At 46.4% G+C, this 22285-nt stretch overlaps 1 protein-coding gene across 1 annotated transcript; it reads left to right on the forward strand.

Moving 5' to 3' along the window:
* The first annotated feature begins 4992 nt into the window (after positions 1-4992).
* LOC112935721 (paired immunoglobulin-like type 2 receptor beta) lies at positions 4993-21460 on the forward strand. Its single transcript, XM_072753027.1, has 5 exons — positions 4993-5228; positions 5552-5941; positions 14533-14727; positions 18312-18342; positions 20564-21460. The coding sequence occupies exons 1-5, from the start codon at positions 5165-5167 to the stop codon at positions 20592-20594; spliced, it is 711 nt and encodes a 236-aa protein (XP_072609128.1). The 5' UTR covers positions 4993-5164; the 3' UTR covers positions 20595-21460.
* Positions 21461-22285: the final 825 nt, after the last annotated feature.

Here is a 22285-nt window from a genome sequence, read left to right on the forward strand (position 1 = left end):
GAAGGGCTGTGGAGAGAGGAGATGGGGAGGTTAAGCTGCTGGGGGAGCTGGGAAGAAGGCCAGTCTGTTGGGAAAGCACCAAGTTGACAAGGGACACAGACCTGAGCATTGTCCACACTCTAGACCTGCCAGGTAGTAGGAACTGGAGTGAGGGGACCCCCTCTGAGCCTTCCTTTCTTCCTTGGTTGGGTGGGAATAAAATTCCTTTATCTCACAGGATTGCCCTGAAAAGGAAAAGTAACAGACAAGAGGGGTCCTCAATGTCAGCGTCCTTGAGGGTTCCTGGGTGGCTCAGCGGTTTAGCGCCTGCCTTTTACCCAGGGCGTGATCCTGGAGTCCCGATCGAGTCCCACATTGGGCTCCCTGCATGGAGCCTTCTTCTCCCTCTGCCTCTGTCTCTGCCTCTCTCTGTGTGTGTATCTCTCATGAATAAATAAATAAAATCTTACAAAAAAAAAAAAAAGTCAGTGTCCTTGCCCCAGGGCAGTGGTTCTCAAACTTCAACAGGGTGAGGTGGAGCCTGAGACTTTTCATTTTCACAACTTCCCACTTTCGGCTGCTCGCACTCTGATACCTGTGAGCGGCATATATATGAGGAATATGTGTGTGTACCTGTAGGAGGTGTTTAACTTTTTAAGGAATGGCGTGAATAGTTGAATAGTCGTACCTCTTTACGTTCCCACCAGCACCGTGTGACATTTCCAGTTGCTCCATATCCTTGCCAACACTTAGCGTACTAACTGCTGGTCTTTCCATTTAAGCCCTTAACAGATGGATGATGTGATCTCGCTGTGGTTTCATTCACATTTCCCTAATGACTAATGCTGTTACACACCTTTTCAAGTGGTTGTTAACTATATGTCTTCTTTGACAAAGTATCTATTCACATCTTTAGCTCATGTTTTCAATTAGGATTTTTTTCTCAAATTTTGAGGGTTCTTTGTATATTTGGGATACAATCCTTTGTCAGTTATGTGATCTGCCAATATTGTCTCCTAATCTATAGCTTCTCCTTTCATTTTCTCGATAGTATCTTTTGGAGAACAGATTTCATATCGAGGGGCTCTAATTTGTCAATATTTCCTTTAATGCTTTTCGTGCTGAATCTAAGAAATCTCTAACTAACCCAAAGTCACAAAGATTTTCTCTCTTTTTTTTTCTTGAGGTATATAATTTTAGGACTTACATTAGACTGTATTTCAAGTTAATTTTATATATAGTGCAAAATATGAATGGAAGTTCATTTTCTGTATACAAATATTCATTCGTTCCAGTTGAGAAGACTATAATTGCTCCACTGAATTGCCTTTGCATCTTTGGTAGAAATAAATTGACCACATGATAGTGAGTCTCTTTCTGTACTCCGTTCTATTCCATTGATCTGTCTGTCTTGACACCAATACATCTTGATTACAGTAGCTTTATACTAAGTCTTAAAGTCAAGTAGTGTAAATCCTCCAACTTTGTTCTTCAATTTCAGTTTTTTGGCCCTTCTATGGTCTTTGAACTCCTATAGGAATTTTAGAAGTGGCTTGGCAATTTCTACAAAATAGCCCACTGGGATTTTGATGGAGATTGTGTTATATCTACATATTATTTTGGGGAGAGTTGAAGAGTATTGAATACTGTTCATACTTATGCATGAAATCTCCATTCATTAATCTTTAATTTCTCTCAGTAATGCCATACAGTTTCAGATCTTGCACATCTACTGTTGTGTTTATTTCTAAGTATTTCATATTTTTAAATTATTGTAAGTGGTACTGTTTTCATTTGACTTCCATTTTTTGTCATTAGTATATAGAAAAACAATTGATTTCTGTGTATTGCTCTTGTATCCTGTGACCTAACTTAAATCACTTATATAGTTCTAGTAGCTTTTCTATCAATTCCATTGGATCTTCTACATAAACAATCAAGTCATCTGTTTTTCCTTCTTTCTCTGTTTTCAAGAGTGTTTCCTTCTTCTTTCCAATCTGGATGCCTTTGGGCTCAATTTTTATACTCACAGAGTTTTAATTTGTACAAGTGACTGAGTAATGACACAGAGAGAGTAATGACACAGAAAGAAGGTTTTTCTAACTGACATTTCCTGTAGGGAAGGAAATGCCATGCCATTGAGAGCCACCTGGGGAAGCACTAGAGGAGGCAGAGGCAAGACCAAGGGGAAGGCATAGACCACAGCCTTTAGTGTTTTCCCCTGGCAAGACAAGGCAAGGAAGGGGAAACCGCTTAGGATTGGCTAGTTTGATTAATTCCAGTGGGCTTTGGGTTATAGGTGCTATCTCTAGGTGTCTGTCACCTAGCATAGGGTTGACTCAGGGCAGAGGAAATATAGGCTTAGTTTGTGAGAGTTAGATAAAGGAGGTGGTTTAGAGTATGGGCCCTGGAGAGGTTACTTGCATAGGGAAGACATCCTCCTAGGAATGCCCTTTGCTATATCTAAGAATAGGCTAGCCTTGGTAGGGGCCATCTCTCCCTAGTCAGCAAGGCCACAAGTGTCAGAGCATCAAGAATGCAGAAAAAATTTTAAGAGTAATTAGTACAATTATCTTGTGATGAATGAATATGCCAAATACATAAATACAGACTCTAAGAAAACAGAGAACACTTATTTGTCTTGCCTTATTGCATGGGCTAGAGCCTCCACTACAATCAATGGAGGCAGTGAGACCAGACATCTTTGTCTTACTCCTGGTCTTAGGGGGAAAGCAGGAGCAAGGTGAGGTATCCTGGAGGGGAAAGAGACTACAGTAGTGATGGATGTGGCCATGAGGAAGGGAGAACAAAAACTTAGGAAAACATGGGAGAAGATCTAAGGGGGTATTCTTAAAATATGGTCCATGGCTCATGGCCTTCACTTTGCCCCCATTCCTGATCATACAGCTTCTGACCCCTCCCCCATGCCCACCCTCTGGGCTAGAGAGCTGCATTTAGGTTCTGCCCATCTATGAATCAACACTCTATGTCCTCATCCTCCAGAAGCTCCTTCTGTGAGTAGAGCCACAGCTCAAGGCTAATTACTGGGCCCTCTCAATGCTGTTGGGAGAAGGCAAAATGAATAAACCCAAGGACCATTTAACATCTATGAGCAGAAATCATGCATCACAATTCTTAGCATCATGGGGATCCAACTGGGGTCCAGGGGCTTGCACATGACATGAAATGTGCAGCTTGCATCTAGGGAGACAGCATGTGGGAGCAGTGGGGCCCGAGGCACCAAGACAGCAGGCAATCTGCAAAAGTTTTTCTAGTAAACATATGTATTCAGTAAACATGCCATGCTGGGCTGGGGCACCTCCTAGTGGCATCTAGCCCCTCCTTGGGCATCCTCACAAAGTGGAGACTGTCCAGCCAGGTCCCACAGCTAGTGAGACAAGGGAGAAATTGAACTCAGGTGTCACCCCTCAGACAGGGCAGGCTACCTCCTAGAGGAGCTGCCCAATAGGCAGTTGGTCCCTTATTCTTTCTTCTGTCCACCTTCCCACCGGTTACCAAGCACCTTCTGCAGCCCAGAGGACTCCATGACATTGAGGCTCAGTTTCTTAATGGTACCTCAGTTTCCTGTTGGTGAAAATACATCCACCACACAATGTCACAAAGATGAAAATGAGCAATCATAGTTTAGGTCCTGGCTTAGATGAAAGGATCCCATGAAAATGCAGAACCTCTCTTCTTGGGCCTACAAGGAAGTGTGAGAAAAGGAGACACAAGGAGAGGCCAGAGGCTGCCTAGCAGGTCTGGGAGAAGCGTGGAAGAAAACTATGAGGATTGAGGAAGAAACAGAAAAGGAGAAAGAAGTCGGTCTTCTTGCTTCCACCTCCAGAAGACTAGGCCACTTCCTGTGATGAAATCACCCATTGCCACCCCCACCATCTACTCAGTAGGCCAACACCAACCTCATCCTGGGGAGGGAGGGAGCAGAATCTCCCCAAACCAGCCAGGGACACCAAAGTCCCAGCCCCATTCTCTCACTCTCACCCACCAACAGTCACAAGGTGGCTGAGCTCTTCATTGAGATGGTCCAGGGACTGTCACCAGAGTGACTCATTACTGCTCTGGGCCTTATATCCCTCCTGTTCAAGGAAGGCTCCAGATTGGCCAGGGCTCTCACAGTTGTGGGGGCAATCACATAAGCAGCATTATAAAAATATAGCCTCCTGGGGCCCACCCCCCAGAACTATGGTCCTGGGAACTGAGGCCCAGAGGTCTTGTGGTACAACAGGCAGAAGCATCCAAAAGGAGCAGAACACTCTGTGGACTCAATGAGACTGGAGTTTGAGTCCTGGTCCTACCACCTGAGAGTCATGTGATCTGGGGCAGGGCTTCTCTGAGCCCTTGGTCTCATCTGTAGAGTAGGGGACAGAAGGACCTCCAGATCCAGTCTTGCATCCTGGGGGTCAAGGAGTGGCCTCCAGAAGGCACCCCCCTCACCTCTTAACCCCAGGGAGGGTATGAGACTGCACAAAGGGAGCTCACCAGGGGAGGGAAGGGACCTGGTAGGCCTGAGTCCTGCAGAGGGCTGCAGGGGAGCCCCTGCCTGGAGGAAGAAGGTCAAGAACATGCTGGATATTCCTGGTGCTGGGGCTGGAGGTGGAGGGCATCTGAGGGAGTAGTTCCCTCCTCCTTCTCTCTACGGGGTATAGTTGGGCAGAGACTCATGGCTGCCTGTCCTATCCTAGAAGAACCAGACCTCGTCCTGCTGCCACTCCTTCACCTGGGATGACAGAGGCCAGAAGACACTCAGGGCCAAGAAAAGGAGAGCTAGAGATACAGTCAGTCAAACTGACTCCTAAGGAGAGGTAGAGGTGCTAGCAGTAGCAAGGTCAAGGTGGAAGAGGAGAGGCCACATATGGCCAAGGTCAGAACCATGACCCTCAGCTGAAGGTAGAGGCTGGGGGCCTCTGTCATGGCTCTCTGTGCACTGACCACGAGGAAGCACTTTTGCAATATAAGAAAAGAAGAAACCAGATTGATAAGGAAGTACTGGTTACTCTGAGGCCGGGTGAATCAGGGGAAGACATTCACCCACCCCTGCTCTTCTAAAGGAGCCTGATCCACGTTCTCCAGGTGCCTCTTGATTCCCCAAGGAGACACCTCCTCGGGCCTCCCCTCTGGCCTGGACAGAGCTGCTTGTCTTCTCTCCTGGGAGGAGAGTGAGGCTATGGGTCTGTCCTTGCTGCTGCCTCTGCTGCTGCTGCTGCTGCTGCTGGCTACTCTGCAGGCTGGTGAGTGTCCGGGACACTGTGGCTCTGCCCGGAGGCCCAGGGAGTCCCCAGGCAGGGCAATGGCTGGGCAGCTGGAGGAAGGGTCTGCTGGGGTAGCTAGTCAGGCCTCCCAATCCCAACAAGCAACAGGCTGGTCCCATAGTGCTAGGTCAGCCCCAACCCTCCTCCCTACTCTAAGCCTGGCGAGGGGGACACCCAGACCAGAGGGCCAGTCCTACCATCTGTCACACTACTGCCCGTGGGTGAGGGTGACAGAAGGGCTGGGGTTATCTTCTTCATCTCTCTCAGTGGCTTCAAAGTCTCTCCTCTCCTCACTTTTCCAGGTAACTCAGCAAGATGTGATCCAAAAGTGGACTATAGGATGGACCAACCAGAGCACCTCTCAGCCCCCAAGGGTGGCACCATCCACATCAATTTCACCTTCTATTACTGTGGGGCATTAGCCAAGGATCCCAGAGTGAATATAGCCTTGAGACGGACACATTTCCATGGGGAGGACATCTACAACAGTAGTAGGCATTTCGTCCATGAGGATTACAAGGACCGGATCGTCCTGAACTTGCCAGAGGGTCAGAAGTCTGGCTTCCTGCAGATATTGAACCTGAGGGAGGAGGATGAGAGTACGTATTTTTGCCGGGTCCAATTGAAGACACAAAGATTTGGCTGGCAGGTGTGGCAGTCCATCCTGGGGACCAAACTCACCATCTACCTCGGTGAGTTCTGCTGCCCCAGCAGCCCCATGCCCACCCTGTTGGGGCTTTTACAGGCCATGCTGCCTTCATACCCCCAGGCCTGGCCCAGGCCCCAATCTTCCTGCTCACCTCTTCTCAAAACTCCTCTCCCCACACCCACCTCCTCCCCAGGCCTCTGCCAACTTTACTCTTTCTCCTCCATCTCCGCAAACTGTGCTGACCTCCTTGCCCATCCCCCTTACTGCCCCCTCCAGATCCAGGCCCCACCCCCACTCCCCTAGCCTCAGGACCTCCTGGGCCCCCCAGTTACCCTCCCTTCCTGCTCCAAGCTGAGGCTCCAGCGCTGCCTTCCTACCCTCACCCCATGCCGTCGAGGTGGACTTGACTTTTCAGGATGTGGGCTGCCTTCCCTCTGTCCAGTGTCCCTATTTGCAGCCCCAACCAGCCCGGAGTCTCGTGTCTCCCCACACCATGGGCTCAGTCCATCACACAGCAGGTACCCGATGATGACCTGAGAGCTCTGGTCCCCTGGCAACCAACATCCCATTACTTGTTTTCCTAGTCCCCCCACTTCCTTCTCCTGTTCTCCTCGGAACCTGGCCCATGAGCTCCCCACCCCAGCCCCATCCCCTCCTCTGCCTTACTGTCCCCACTGTCCACTCTGATCTGGCTCCTCCAGTCTGTCCTGGCTGCTGAGAGGCTCATCTGCTGCAGAAATATGGCAGCTCCCGTTTACTGTGCCCTGTGTTGGGTTGGCGACTTGCTATGCATCACCCTAGTTAACCTTCCCCACAATCCACAACAACGGTAGGTACTGCTGTTGTCTTCCTGTGACAGATAGGGAAACTGAGGCTCAAAGAGCCTAAACAGCTGCCCAAAGCCACAGTTGTGGTGCAGGCAGGACTTGAACCCAGTTTAACCCCAGAGCCTCCACCCTTAGCCAGTAGCTGCTCAGCCTCACCAGCTGACCTGACCATACTGTTGTCCTGACCTATGTTTCATCGAATAATGGGATGTGTTATGTGAATAAATCTTCTTGTTACTCAGTGGGGATTACTTGGGAACTTGAGCCAAGTGTGTGTCCAGAGCAGTATGGAGAGGGCACCTCACAGGAGCAGACCCTGGGGGTGCACTGTCTGTAGATAATTCCTTAATAACTGAAAATCATAGGTTTGCTTTTTACAACCACTTGTGCTGGCAATTCTAAACAGCCCATCACTGCTCCTGGCAGGAAGGACACCCTCCGTGTCCTCAACCTGGTAACCACTGCCCCATTTGACCCTAGTGCTGGTTTTAGAGCAAATGGGAAGTAGCTCACAACCTAAATAAGGCAAAACAGCCTTAGATATACATTTCTGGCACCTCCTCCACCTTCCCTTAAATGGCCTTTATGGGGAGGTTTTGCCTCTCCTCAGAGCCTTCTTCCTCCTTCCTTTATCCTTTTCTCATTCCTCAGTTTCAGACACATTCACTATGAGTTTTTCATCAATAAATTAATTTTTTTCAATTAATACAATTAATTGGATATCATGCTGAGATCTTTTGTAAAAAAAAAAAAAATACGGGAAAGTAAGAAAAAGAAATGTTTTACACAAGTGAAGTGCCACCATGTAAAGACATCACCCCAAAGGACTGTTTGCAGCAAATAGAACTGAGAAGTTTGTGATTGGCTTAATAATGTTTTTTACATACAGGTGTTTTCTTTTTTTCTTTTTACATACAGATCATACACAAATTGATCTTTTTACCAAGAAATGAATCAATCATCCCAACTGCATTTATGGACTTGGTCATGTTTCAGTGGCTGATAAGACTATGTCCATCAGAACCATGTTGCTTCCTCAAAAACCTTATTATTCCTTTGGCCTATTGTTTCACATAAATATTAGAATAAGTTTGCCACGTTCTGAAGAAAATACCTATGGGTATTTTTAATTTTTATTTTTTTAAGATTTTATTTATTTGCAAGAGAGGGAGCACAGGTGTGTGCACGAGCAGGGGTGAGGGTCAGAGGCAGAAGAGGCAGAACTTGATCCCAGAACCCTGGGATCATGACCTGAGCCAAAGGCAGATGCCTAACCAACTGATTCACCCAGGCATCCCTCACCTATGAGTTTTTTAAAAATCAGAATTGCAAAAGAAAAAAAATGCATTAAACCTATAAAGCAATTGACAGAACAGAAATCAGTGTAATGTCCAATCTTCCCACCCAGGAATGGCTTCTATTTTATACCCCTCAGTAACCTTGCAAGTGTTCTTCTAAAGACCATATAAATATCTCACAAGATGCTTCCTCTAAATTCTTTATTTTTATTATTAATATGCAACATTATTTTTTTAAGATTTATTTACCTTAGAGAGAGATAGCATGGGGAGGGGGAGGGCCAGAGAGAGAGAGAGGAGAGTACTAAGCAGACTCCTGCATTGAACACAGAGCCCAACGTGGTGTTTAATCCCACAATCCCTGAGATCATACCCTGAGCTGAAACCAAGAGTCCAACACCTAACTGACTGTGCCACCCAGGCGCCCCTGCAACATTATTTTTTGAATGTTATTTTTTTTATAATTTTCACTAGAAATATTGCATAAATTATGGCCAAATGGTGGGTTATATGCATGTTGACCTCCCCTGTCTACCAAATTCTTCTAAAATGACAGCAAAGATAATTTTTTTAAAAGATTTTATTTATTTATTCAGAGAGAGAGAGAGAGAGAGAGAGGCAAAGACACAGGCGAGGACAGAAGCAGAGAGCCAGACTTGGGACTCGATCGAGGGTCTCCAGGATCATGCCCTGGGCTGCAGGCGGCGCTAAACCGCTGCGCCACCAGGGCTGCCCAGCAGAGAATTTTTAAGACAAAATCCACAAGGACAAAAAATATGTGAGCCATGTGGTCAAAAATGATATTTGGAAAGCTGGAAACACACAGACTAATGCAGCTGGCCTAGGAGACCAGGGGAGCTTAGCATTACTGCAATAGGGAGATCCAGAAGAAAGGCAATTTTTACACTGCAATACCCCTTGATGGTTCAGGAAGGACCACCCAGAACCCTTGCCAGTGGAGGTGAAAGGGGATCAGAAAGTTGGAGGACCAAGTGAGACTCTTAAGAAGCAAGGAAACCTCTATGCTCCCTCTCCACTCAGCAGAGACTGGAGATTTGCTTTCCAGAAAGGATGGACTAGAGGGACTCTGGCAGCAGGACCCCAGGCATACCCGGGAGCAAGAGTTCAGTCCTAAAAACTAGAGATTTGGTGAACTATGAGACCCTACGTGCCTTACCCCTCTTAGATGCCTTCTAAGACTCTGGCAACCCAGCTGGTATCCTCCACCCCATCAAGGGCAAGAAATCAGGAGATTCTTCCCTTGAAAAATCTATCTGATGGGCCCCAAAAGGATTTAGAAATCCTAACAGATCCTACAGCCCACTAGCTGACCAGCACTTTCTCCCAGACCACACACACAGCTTCCACTCAGTGTGGCTTTCTGTACACTGGACACCATGGGGCAAGGAGATGGGGTCTTGACCTCCTGTGGAATCTCCCAACTCTAAGGATTGACCCCTCGCCTCTGCTGTGCCTGGGATGCCTGAGGCTAGAGATGCTATTTTAAACTATGATTCCATTAAACACTTAAGGACTCCTTCCCCCATGAGACAGCAAAACAAATGAGGGGTTTTCCTGAGAGGCAGTATCTAGAAGAAACCAAAACAATGGAGGGAAAGTAAAAACTCAGATGACTACCATCTTCAGAAAGTTAAGAAAGCACAAGCATGGAGCAACAGAGGGAGCTTTCCAAACAAACAAGGAGCTCTTGGGAATTTAAGCTATAATGGCAATCCGATAAAAGGATTGTAAGATCAACTTGACAAAAATGGCTCAGTAGGCAAAGAGTCATGGATCTGGAAGCTGTAGCGGGTTGGATAGTGGCCCCTGCAAAGCTGTGTCCATTTCCCAGCCCCCAGAACCTGGGAATGCTACCTTACATGGTAACAGATGTGACTCAGTGGGGACATCCAAGGTGAGGAGGTCATCTGGGATTTGCTAAGTGGGCCCTAAAAGCAAATGTGAGCCTCCTTCTAAGAGGGAGTCAGAGGGAGACTTGCCACAAAAGAGAAGGCAGTTTCTCTCCCCCAGAGCACCCCCCCCCCCACCCACCCAGTAACACCTTGCTCTCTGACCTCTGGCCTCCAGGACTATGAGAGAGTAAACTTCTGTTGTGAGGACTGGTCCAAGAGCTCCAGCCTCGGAATAATAGGAGTTCCAGAAACAGAGAAGAGAGAAGGCCATGGACCAAATAACTCTAGAAACTTTCCAGAACAAAGAAGCCCCAAGAAATGGATAAAAATTTAAGAAGAGCTATATTTGGGGCACATCATTTCAAAACGCCAAGGATAAAAAGAAGATCCAACAAATTTCCAAGGAGGAAAGAAACAGGCCACAGGAGCTTTGGGAATCAGAATGGCTTTGGCAGTCTCCATGGCAACAGAGAAAGCTGGAAGACAATGGTTGATTGAATGCCTTGAAATTCTAAGAGATAATTCTTCCATTCATTCATTCAACAAATATTGATTGAATGCCTACTACATGTCAGGTGCTAATCTAGTCACTGAGGAACAACAGCTAAAACAGAAAACAAAATCGAAATGCCCACAATACCAGTTGCACCTGAGTGTGGAAAGAACACACAAGAAAAAGCAAACAAGTTAATTCTGAAGTATTGTTCGATTTCAGTAAATATATAGTTATGACTTTTTAAAAAGAGCTACATGGGGTCCCACTGCAGTAATGTATCATAATCTACTTAGTCTCCTATTTAAAGACATTCAACTGGGTGACAGGCTTTAAGGAGGGCACATGATGTGAGGAGCACTTGGGTGTTATATGTTGGCAAATTTAATTTACGTTTAAAAAATTTTAATGTAAATTAAAAAAATAACAAATAAAGACATTTAGGTTGTTGCCACATCAGAAAGCTGCAAAGAACACCCTTAAACACAGGCCTTTGAAGACTTGCCCAGAATTTCCATAGGATAAATTCCTGGCACTATAAACACTGGGTCAAAGGACATGCAGGGTATTTTGCATATTGATAGATATTCTGAAATGCAATGCCAACCTATCTGTATTTCTGTAGGGCCAATACTGGGTCTGTCCCTCCACTGGGATCAGTAAAACCAAACAAGCAGATGAAACCTCCAATGGCCTCTTATCTTCATCTGCATTTTTTTAAGTTGTGGAGATTAGGAGGTGCCTGAGTTGCTCAGACAGTTAAGCCACCTACTCTTGATTTTTGGCTCAGATCATGATCTCAAGGTAGTGAAATCAAGCCCTGACTAGGGCTCCTCACTGAGCCTGGAGTCTGCTTAAGATTCTCTCTCTCCTTCTCTCTCTGCCCTCCTCCCTGCTCCCTAATTAAATAAGTAAATAATAAAATAAAATAATTTATGGAGATTAGTATTAGGGTTCTCCTTTTATGAGTGATTAAGATTTGCATAGAGTTCCATATTTCTCTATGTTCTGAAACATTCTGTTTGGGAATTATCTGTTCCTTGACTTTTTACAGGACTTTACCCATAAAACCTCCTGAGTATAGAATCTTTATAAAAAAGGAGTTAATAGGGATCCCTGGGTGGCGCAGCGGTTTGGCGCCTGCCTTTGGCCCAGGGCGTGATCCTGGAGACCCGGGATCGAATCCCACGTCGAGCTCCCGGTGCATGGATCCCGCTTCTCCCTCTGCCTATGTCTCTGCCTCTCTCTCTCTCTGTGTCTTTCATGAATGAATAAATAAAATCTTAAAAAAAAAAAAAAGGAGTTAATAGTGTTCTCAATTTCTTCTTTCTACCCATGAGTTTAAGTTTATTATTTCTTAAACTTATTTTTAAAATTTTTGTTTCATAAAAATCATCTACTTCCCAGAGGTTTTGAGATGTACCAACCTATAGTGGAGCATAGACTAACTCATGATTTCAATAATTTTTCATTGTTAGGTTTGCAAGAATGTCATCTGTTTCCTTGTCTGTTTTTTTCCCTAAATAACCACTGCCCTCATTCATGACACCTCATACTGTCCTGTTTCCCATAAATTTACTCCTACATAGGCTTTCATTACATTTTTCATCTGAATTTCCTTAAGGCCAGCTCTCTCTGTGTTTGGCACTTTGTCTTTGGAAACTATTTTATTCATTTAATCACTTCTTCATATTTAAAATAATGAAAGAGTTGGGGTGCCTGGCTGGCTTAGTGGTTGAGCATCTGTCTTTGGCTCAGGTTGTGATCCCAGGGTCCTGGGATCAAGTCCTGCATCAGGATCCCTGGAAGGGAGCCTCCTTCTCCCTCCGCCTATGTCTCTTCCTTTCTCTCTCTGTCTCATGAATAAATATATAAAATCCTAAAAAAAAATAAAGTGTTTAATACTGTAGTGTTTAATGGCAATTAATATCATTTTTATTTTATCTGGCATGACAGCATATATATTTTTCTTTGATTAAGCTTAAAACTTTTAAAGTCTCGGGATCCCTGGGTGGCGCAGCGGTTTGGCGCCTGCCTTTGGCCCAGGGCGCGATCCTGGAGACCTGGGATCGAATCCCACGTCGGGCTCTGGGTGCATGGAGCCTGCTTCTCCCTCTGCCTGTGTCTCTGCCTCTCTATCTCTCTGTGACTATCATAAATAAATAAAAATTTAAAAAAAATTAAAAAAAAAAAAAGAAAAAACTTTTAAAGTCTCAAATAAGGGATGGTATTTACACTTTTCATTATTCCTTTGCAATAAGAGTGGACAGTAAGTTTGGTCCACACTAACCTGAAGATTTTATGCAGATAGGATTTTTTCTTGTGGCTGAGTATTTGATCAATTTTTTCATGATCCATTAAAAGAAGGTATAATCTGTTTGTAGGACTTAAATATTAATTTAACCTTAAAAATACATTTTGATATACACTAGACATACTTTACAGATGTTTTCCCATATATTGGAACAATCCTGAAGAAGGACAATCCTACTTGATTGCATTTATAAGAGGTCCCTAGAGCAGTCAAATTCATAGAGACAGAGTAGAACATGGGAACATCCTGATTGGATGGAGGAGCCCCCAGATGTGGGGCTCCTGATTGGATGGAGGAGCCCCCAGATGTGGGGCTATGATCCAGTGGAAGTCCCTGGCACCCTTGGCCAAAGAATTCCCCAGAGGCAGAACAAAGAAGATAGAAGTTTATTGAATACATCACAAGGAAGGAGAGGGCAAGATAGCACAGGAGAGGCTTTCTGCAAGGAGGCAGTGGTTGGAGGCTATTTTATTTATTTTTTTTAATTTTTATTTTTTTATTTTAAAGATTTTATTTATTTACTCATGAGAGACAGAGAGGCAGAGACATAGGCATAGGGAGAAGCAGGCTCCCTGTGGGGAGCCTGATGTAGGACTCTATCCCAGAACCTCAGGATCACACCCTGAGCAGAAGGCAAGGGCTCAACCACTGAGCCCCCCAGGTGCCCTGCAGGGCTGTTTTTAAAGGGGAAAGGTGACGAGAACGTAGGGTATTTTCCTTTCTTTGGTAACTGTGCCTAGTAGTAAGTAGCCCTTTGGTCAGTTTGGGCCTGTGGATATTCTGAGGTGGGTCCCCTGATGGGCCTGTCGGTGTTCAGCCAGCAAGGTGCTGTGGCTCTTGTGCCTTGATCAAGTTTCCATTGCTTAAGCCTGCTGTCTAAAAGCAGCCCCTGGGGCAGCCAGGGTGGCTCAGTGATTTAGCACCACCTTTGGCCCAGGGCATGGTCCTGGAGACCCAGAATCGAGTCCCACGTCGGGCTCCCTGCATGGAGCCTGCTTCTCCCTCTGTCTGTGCCTCTGTGTGTGTGTTTCTCATGTTTCTCATGAATAAATAAATAAAATATTTAAAATAAGTAAATAAATAAAATAAAAGCAACCTCTCTGGGCGCCTGGATAGCTCAGTCAGTTAAGCATCTGCCTTCAGCTCAGGTCGTGATCCTAGGGTTCTGGGATCAAGCCCCGTGTCAGGCTTCCTGCTCAGTGGGGAGTCTGCTTTTCCCTCTCCCTCTGCCCCTCCCCCTGCTTGTGCTCTGTCTCTCTCTTACTGTCTCTCTCAAATAAATAATATCTTTAAAAAAATAAAAGCAGCCTCCGTAGAACAGTGGGTGCTAGTGGCTTGGCGGGAGGAGGTGAGGGGGTAGGTAGTGACTGCTGAATGGGGACAGTTTGAGTTTGGGAAAATGAAAAGGTTCTACAGAAGGATAGTGGTGATGGTTGTACAACAGCATGAATAATTGCAATGCCACTTAACTGTATACTTACATATGGTTAAAGTGGTCAATGTTCTTACCTATATTTTACCACAAGAAGAAACATCTTTTCTTCCTGTGATTTAGTGATCCGTATTTGTCAGCAATGAAATGAGGTTCTGAAGTAACACCACTGATCAGAAGTAGAGTCAGGATTTAGGCTGGATGATGTGGATTCATTACCGTCTCCCTGTGTGAGAGCCTCAGAGAGTTACTCCTCATCCCCAATATTCCCCAAACTAGGAAACAAGACATGACAGTTTCATCCAGAAACCTCCAGTCCTATAGGGGAGAATCTGCTAAATTCTCGTGTCTTCTCAGCTCCCAAGACAACCACCAAGGGCCCCACCAGCACTGTCACCACCACCACTGGACTCAGTGTCTTGGAGGGGAATAGGACCTCAGTGTCTTTACCCTTGAGTGTGGGAGCTGTGGTCAAGGTGGCACTGGCCATTGCTGTGCTCAAAACTGCAATTTTGGGACTGACACTCTACCTCAGGTGGAAGACAAGCAAAGGTAAGTGGTTCTGGGCCACCCTACCCCCCAACCTTCCCAATTGTTTCTCAGAAGCACCTACATCAGAATGACCCTAGGTTATTCTGCATTTAAAAAATACAGATCCCACCTGGGCTTGAGGTCTGGGTTTGGGAATCTGCATTTTTTAAAGGTCTACTCAAGTGATATCTGTGTGATCAACTTCTAGAACCACTGCTCCAGACCAATCTCTCTCCACTGATCTGATCATTTTCTAGTTTTTGCATCCTGATTTAAACATTTCTCATCAATCTTTATCTTTTGGTGCATGGGGAGGGGACGGTTTCTGGGAAGAGTAAGAAAAGAGCAGAGGGACAGAAAGTTGGCTCGGCTTAGCAAGCACTGGTTGAGGGACTATTTCCCAAGGTCTGGCTTGTAACTGGAGATAATAAATGTAAATAGAGCATAGGTCCTGCTTTCAAGGAACTCAGTGGTGGAGGGAGTGACTGCCTCATATGGAAAGAGCTGTGGTAAGATGGAAGGAGGGGAATCAGGGAGGACTTCCCATAGGAAGCGACCCTGCGAAAGTCTCAAAGAATATGAGAATTACCCAGGCAGATGGTGAGTGTGGTGAAGAGGTCACTGACTATGCAGGCACAGGAAATCGGTGTGGCAACTATAAGAAGCTCAGTGCTGTGGAGGCTGGAGATGGGAGAAGAGAACCTTGTAAGTAACACCCAGGAGCTTCTGATTACAGAGGCAACATGAAGCAGGGAAACGACAATCTCAGCTTTACCTTGCAGACACATCAGTCTGAGGTGCAGGGGCGGGAGGTGGGCAGGTGGGGCCAGCCTAATGCGGTGGATGGAGGGAGAGAGCCAGACCCTGGAACAGCCAAAAAGGGAAAACCAGTAAGACTTGGTAATTAGACTGGTGTAGAGCCGAGGGAGTGGGAAGAACTTGGGTGAATGAGTCCACGGTGAAACCATCAAGCAAATTAGAGAACACAGGAGGTCAAAGGCCATGTTTGGGGGAGAATGATGGTTCTTTAGTTTGGGATAGGTTAGAGTTGCCTGTGTGGCACCTGACTAGACATGTTCATCAGAAATTTGGATATATGCATCTATAGCTAAAACGAGGACAGGGCTAGATGCATTAATTAGTCACACCCCAACACCCTCCAGTAAGGATCTGAAATTCCTCCAAGAAAATTTTCAATGAGAGGAGATTAGCCCTAACAGATATTAAAGCACAGAGGTGAAGAGCATAGAATCTAGACTGCCTGCAGTCAAATCCTGGCAGAGTAAACTCTGGTGCCATTGTAGTATGACTCTGTGCCTCAGCTCACTCATCTCATTCTAAAATGAGAATAATAATAATTGTACTTACCCTGGGGTTTGTCATGACAATTAAATGTAATACATTGAGAATAGATCCTGGCACAGAATAAGGACTATATGATGAGCATTAGCACTTATAATTATTAAGCTGCAATAATTAAAACAATTTGATACCATCATAGTCATACACAGATAAACCAATGGAACCAAAGAAAACACCCCAAATACAGACAGAAGAAAAACAGACCCAAATATAGATGAGAGTTCAGTGGGCTAGAAAGTAGCATTTCTCATCAACGGGAAGGTGAGTCATTCAATACACGGTGCCGGAACAGTTGAGCAGCCATTTGAGAAACTAATGTTATCTCATAACTTGCACCAAAATAAATTCCATGGAGATCAATCAAAGAGTTAAATGAAGGGGGAAAATAATCCCAGTACTGGAAGAAAGCATGTGAGACCATCTTATAACCATGGAGTGGACATGACCTCCCTAAGTATGACATAAAACCTGAAAGCCGTGAATAAAAATATTGATAAACTCAATACTATACAAATAGTTTTTCATTCCGCAGAGGAAAAATCACAGTGGTTGTCTCTAGAGTGAGGATGAGAGTCAGAGTTGAAGAGATGTGATAGTCACTGAGGAAATGGAAGGTGGAATTTAAGAACTCTGTAAAAGCATCGCTGCACAGGATCATATTTCCCCCAGCAGTATTCAACCATGCAGCTTTAGAAACTTCTAGAATCTGTTCGTTAGAAGTTATGTTCACCTGCTGGTGTCAGAGGCTAAAAGTAACAGAGCTTGAACAAGACAGAGTTTCTTGTTTCCCCTCATATAAAAGGATGAGGAGGCAGACAGCAGAGGCCACCATCCTCAGGCACTCGAGCTTCTATCATCCTGCTCACTGCCCTGACTACTGGCTTCTATCCTGAAGGTTGCCTCCTGGTCCAAGATGGCTGCTCAGGCTCCAGCCATTATTTCTGAATCCAGGCAGGAAACAGGAGGGAGGAAGAAGAGACAAAAACCATGCTGCATCTGTCTGTCCTCCTTTTAAAGAATCTTCCTGAAAATCCTACCCACAACTTCCCCTTGAATCCTATTGGCTAGGATGTCATCAGATGTCCACATCTATCAGCAGGGGAGCACACTGCCACCCAAAACAAAGTCAAGGTTCTCTAACTAAGGAAGAAGAAATGAGTGGATATTGGGTAAGCAAATGGCATTCCCTGCCATAGGCCACATCCAGAATTAGAGATGTGTCAGCTAAGTGTGGCCTAAGGACAGGGGAACATGGAAGGTCAAGGAGCTAGTAAGAGGGCAGAAGTGGACAGTAGAGCGTCAGCAGGGAGCTTGGATAGTCTGAAAGAAAGTGGCTTATTAAGGGGCAAGAGTTCAGGGGCAGGGAGTCAAAGCACAGGTATAGCAAGCAGGATGGTGGTAAGAAAAAGCTGGAAGGAAACAAAGTTGTAGCATAAAGATGATGCTGGCATTTAATCTTTCAGAGTTCTCAGTCCCAGAGATTAAAAAAAAAAAAAAAAAAAAAGTCCAGGGTATGGCAGAGTGGAAGTCCCTGGAGTTTGGGGGACATAGAGTCCCATGTGTTCAGAGGGTTGTCTCCGGGGATGATAGGACCTCCTGGGATGGTGGTGGATGGTGGAGGGGATGTCTGTGAACCAGGGGCCAGTCCTTGGGAAATGCTGCAGAGAGACACAGGAGGATGAGGAGGGGAGAGGGCGGTGGGGAGACTGGTAGGATTCAGTGGGGGAGGGTGGGGAGGAACAGGCTACAGTGCAGACCCAGGTCCCAGCCATGAGGTTCACAAAGCAGGAGGGAAACAGCTGCCGCTCAGGAAATCACAAAAAGCCAGTGTGTCAGGGCAGGAGGGTTCAGTGAGTCTGAGACAAGGGTGGAAGGAGAGGGATCGGTGGGCAGGGCCTCAGCAGTGGAAGGAGCAAGGTTGAGGGATGCTTGGGGAAGTCAAGGAAGGGGGAAGGAAGCAAAGGGAAAAGTCGACAAAGACAGACAGACAGAGACAGAGAATAGGTGCAGGCAAGAGCTGTTCTCCTGATTTGGTGTTGAGGACACCAGAGGACAGGGTTGAGCAGCCTCAGGGTGCCAGCAGGTGTCACTCTGAGTCCCAGGTGGGTCCAACAGAGCTGCTCCACTGCCCTGGTCTCTCGGGGTTGGTCTAGGGGTTGGTCTCAGAGCACACAGAGCAGGAAGGCAGGGAGGAGAGATGCCCTCCATGGATGGCACCCTGACACGCTGCTGTTCCTCTACAGGTCTACAGACTGCAGCCAGAACCGTAGCCAGGTGAGAGCTTGTCCTACTTGGGAAACAGGAAGTTCCTCATGGGAAAAGCACAGGGCACCTGTCACTGCTCTCCTCCTCCTCTCCCAGTGGGCGTCTCTTTTGTTTTTTTTTTACATATACTTTACTTTTTTAAATAAATTTATTTTTTATTGGTGTTCAATTTGCCAACATATAGAATAACACCCAGTGATCATCCCGTCAGGTGCCCACACCTCAGTGCCTGTCACCCAGTCACCCTCCCCCCCACCTACCTCCCCATCACCCCTAGTTCATTTCCCAGAGTTAGGAGTCTTTCATGTTCCGTCTCCCTTTCTGATATTTCCCACTCATTTTTTCTCCCTTCCCCTTTATTCCCTTTCACTATTTTTTACATTCCCCAAATGAATGAAACCATATGTTTGTCCTTCTCAATTGACTTACTTCACTCAGCATAATACCCTCCAGTTCCATCCATGTCGAAGCAAATGGTGGGTATTTGTTGTTTCTAATGGCTGAGGAATATTCCATTGCATACATAGACCACATCTTCTTTATCCATTCATCTTTCGATGGACCCCGAGGCTCCTTCCACAGTTTGGCTATTGTAGACATTGCTGCTAGAAACATCCGGGTGCAGGTGTCCCGGCATTTCATTGAAACTGTATCTTTGGGGTAAATCCCCAGCAGTGCAATTGCTGGGTCATAGGGCAGATCTATTTTTATTTTGTTTATCATTTTTTGTCTTAATATCTTTTATTTCATATCATATTTAGTATTTTTTATAATAAATTTATTTTTTATTGGTGTTCACTTTGCCAACATACAGCATAACACCCAGTGCTCATCCCGTCAAGTGCCCCCCTCAGTGCCCGTCACCCAGTCACCCCCACCCCCCGCCCTCCTCCCCTTCCACCACCCCTAGTTCGTTTCCCAGAGTTAGGAGTTTTTATGTTCTGTCTCCTGTCCTGATATTTCCCACACATTTCTTCTCCCTTCCCTTATATTCCCTTTCACTATTATTTATATTCCCCAAATGAATGAGACCATATAATGTCTGTCCTTCCCCGATTGACTTACTTCACTCAGCATAATACCCTCCAGTTCCATCCACGTTGAAGCAAATGGTGGGTATTTGTCGTTTCTAATGGCTGAGGAATATTCCATTGTATACATAAACCACATCTTCTTTATCCATTCATCTTTCGATGGACACCGAGGCTCCTTCCACGGTTTGGCTATCGTGGACATTGCTGCTAGAAACATCGGGGTGCAGGTGTCCAGGCGTTTCATTGCATCTGAATCTTTGGGGAAAATCCCCAACAGTGCAATTGCTGGGTCGTAGGGCAGGTCTATTTTTAACTCTTTGAGGAACCTCCACACAGTTTTCCAGGGTGGCTGCACCAGTTCACATTCCCACCAACAGTGCAAGAGGGTTCCCCTTTCTCCACATCCTCTCCAATATTTGTTGTTTCCTGTCTTGTTAATTTTCCCCATTCTCACTGGTGTGAGGTGGGATCTCATTGTGGTTTTGATTTGTATTTCCCTGATGGCAAGTGATGCGGAACATTTTCTCATGTGCTTGTTGGCCATGTCTATGTCTTCCTCTGTGAGATTTCTGTGCATGTCTTTTGCCCATTTCATGGTTGGATTGTTTGTTTCTTTGCTGTTGAGTTTAATAAGTTCTTTATAGATCTTCGAAACTAGCCCTTTATCTTATACGTCATTTGTAAATATCCAGTGTGCGTCTCTTTTTTCAGAGCCACTTCCCTCCTTAGCTCCTGGCCTCCCTCCCTCCTTCCCTCTCTCTGGAGGTTTCTTCCTCTTTACCTTCCCACCTCCCCTTCTCTCCAGGTCCCTCTTCTCAATTTCTTTCTTTCTCTCCAACTCCCCGCCCTTCTCACCTGGGAACCCACCAGAAGACCTGAGATGGGTGGAGCTGGTGTTCATTCTCCAGTCTGTACCAATACCATGCAGCAGACAGGACTTCACCCTTTCCATGGCTCTTCCAAGAAGGCTGCTTCTCCAGGACCATCCGCCTTCAATGGGCCCTCGGGATCTCTACTGGCTACACTGCAAACTGCCTCTCAACCTTCCAGGAGACGTCCTGAGAGTCTCAAACCATAGCTCATCTGAGACTGTCAGGGGGTCACAGAGGCCCCACACAGAGAACCAGCCCCACAAAGGTTTGAACTCTCTTCTGCACAGCCTCTAACACACTTCCCACCTTCTTCTTCCTATACAGGGGATCCCTCCAAAATACTGAGGAGAAGTAGGAGAACATTGGGATTTAAAGTAAGTTCTTAACACCATCACTCCCTGCTGTCCATCTTGGCCTGTCCTTCCCCATACACTCCCTGCTCAAACACGTGCCCCACCCATCCCTCCTGCCTGACCCTGGTCCTGACTCAGCAGATGACCTCACTGCTGGAGGCCTCTGCCCATTTCTCTACCTTGGCCACCACGCCACCTGACCCCCATACGCCTTGATTTTTTTCCTGGAAAACAAAAGACCCTAAACTGGAACCCAAGGTAAGCAGCTCAAGCTAGAGCTTTAAGGAATCTAGAGAAGTTTGGAGAAGGTGGGATGGAGGGAAGAGAGGGACTGTGGTCACTTAGGTGTGGAGCACCTAGGTGTGGGATTACTCCCTAAGGTGGGGACAGCTTCCCTTCCACTGTCTCACCCCTTCTGCCTTCTCCACCAGGATGAAGCCCAGGATAACGGCGGCATCCTCTATGCCTCCCTTACCCTCTCCAGTACCTCCTCACCAGCAGCACTTCCCACCCTTCCCAAGAAGAGCCCCCAGGAGGAGACCCTATACTCTATCCTAAAGGCCTAATGGGTGGGATTGAAGGATAACCTCCTTAGACTAAGCTGCAGAGCGGGTCACAGCTTCTGATAACAACTCTGGCCAGACACAGAAGACTCAGAAGTCAGGGGGTGTGGAAGGCCACCAAGGACTGCAGAGAAACAGAGTCATCTGCTCCAGTGCCCTCTCTACCTTCCCAGCCCTGCCCACTAGAATAAAAGTACCCGTTGAATTTGCCCAAAAGCATCTAAGGAAAAAACTGATAGCACCTTCAACTTCTGTCTTTTGCCTCTTGCCAAAAATGAACTATAATAAACAGCTCCCACCCCAGATCCCTCCTCCAGCACTGGAGTTCCGTGACTGCCTCCAAGCAGGGAACAATAAACCCCAAATGCTAGTAGCCAGCCCAGAAGCCAGGGTCTGCCCCCGCCCCATCTACCCATTCTACTTCCCCTACCATCAGAACCAGCATGTACCGTGTGAAGTGCACCACCTCATTTAAGCATCTCCAACCACCTGACCCTAGACTGGTCACAGTCACCTGAGGTGTGAAGAGATCTATAAGTTAGTGCTTTTCTCAAAGCCACACACCCATTAAGGCTGAGCCCGGGTCTGAACCCAGACCTGCCCATCTTGACAGCCTCCTCCCAAAACTTGGGTGTCCCTGCCTTCCCAGATTGCTATACTGTGCAGGACTCCCACAGAAACAGGGATGCACCACAGGGAGCGGAGCAGAGGGAGGGAAGCCAAAGGAGAGCATGTAGTTAGAGACAAACTACTTAAAGCAGTAACCTGTTTATTAACACATAAACTGCACAGCTGTGACTGTGGCCGATCAACAAACCCCACATGTAGCAGCTTCTCAGGGACCCTCTGAGGGGCTTTCTCTGCTGCTCACAGGGAAGGGGGTGAGAGAGCAGCAGGGAGGCAGGAGCACACAGCTAAGCTATTCCTCGAAGAAGGCCAAAGTGAACTCCCCGGGGTCGTCTCCACACTGCGGCTCCTCCAGCTGCTCTGGCTCTTTTCCAACATCTTCCAGGATTTGCTCCAGATCCAGGTCACTGAAGGCTTCATCGTCAGGAGGGACACTTCCAGCTTCCTGAGGACACTTCCAGCCTTCCGTCCCCATCACAGGACAAACCCCGAGATGAGCTGGT

The sequence above is a fragment of the Vulpes vulpes genome, chromosome 3, assembly GCF_048418805.1.
Source record: "Vulpes vulpes isolate BD-2025 chromosome 3, VulVul3, whole genome shotgun sequence".
Taxonomy (NCBI): Eukaryota; Metazoa; Chordata; class Mammalia; order Carnivora; family Canidae; genus Vulpes; species Vulpes vulpes.

What these genes read in the sequence shown, in the direction of transcription:
- LOC112935721 (XM_072753027.1), top strand. Translation starts at nt 5,165, where the DNA reads ATGGGTCTGTCCTTGCTGCTGCCTCTGCTGCTGCTGCTGCTGCTGCTG. An exon ending in GCTGGCTACTCTGCAGGCTG is followed by an intron (nt 5,229 to 5,551) that starts GTGAGTGTCCGG and finishes TCACTTTTCCAG; the next exon opens with GTAACTCAGCAAGATGTGAT. An exon ending in CAGGTGGAAGACAAGCAAAG is followed by an intron (nt 14,728 to 18,311) that starts GTAAGTGGTTCT and finishes GTTCCTCTACAG; the next exon opens with GTCTACAGACTGCAGCCAGA.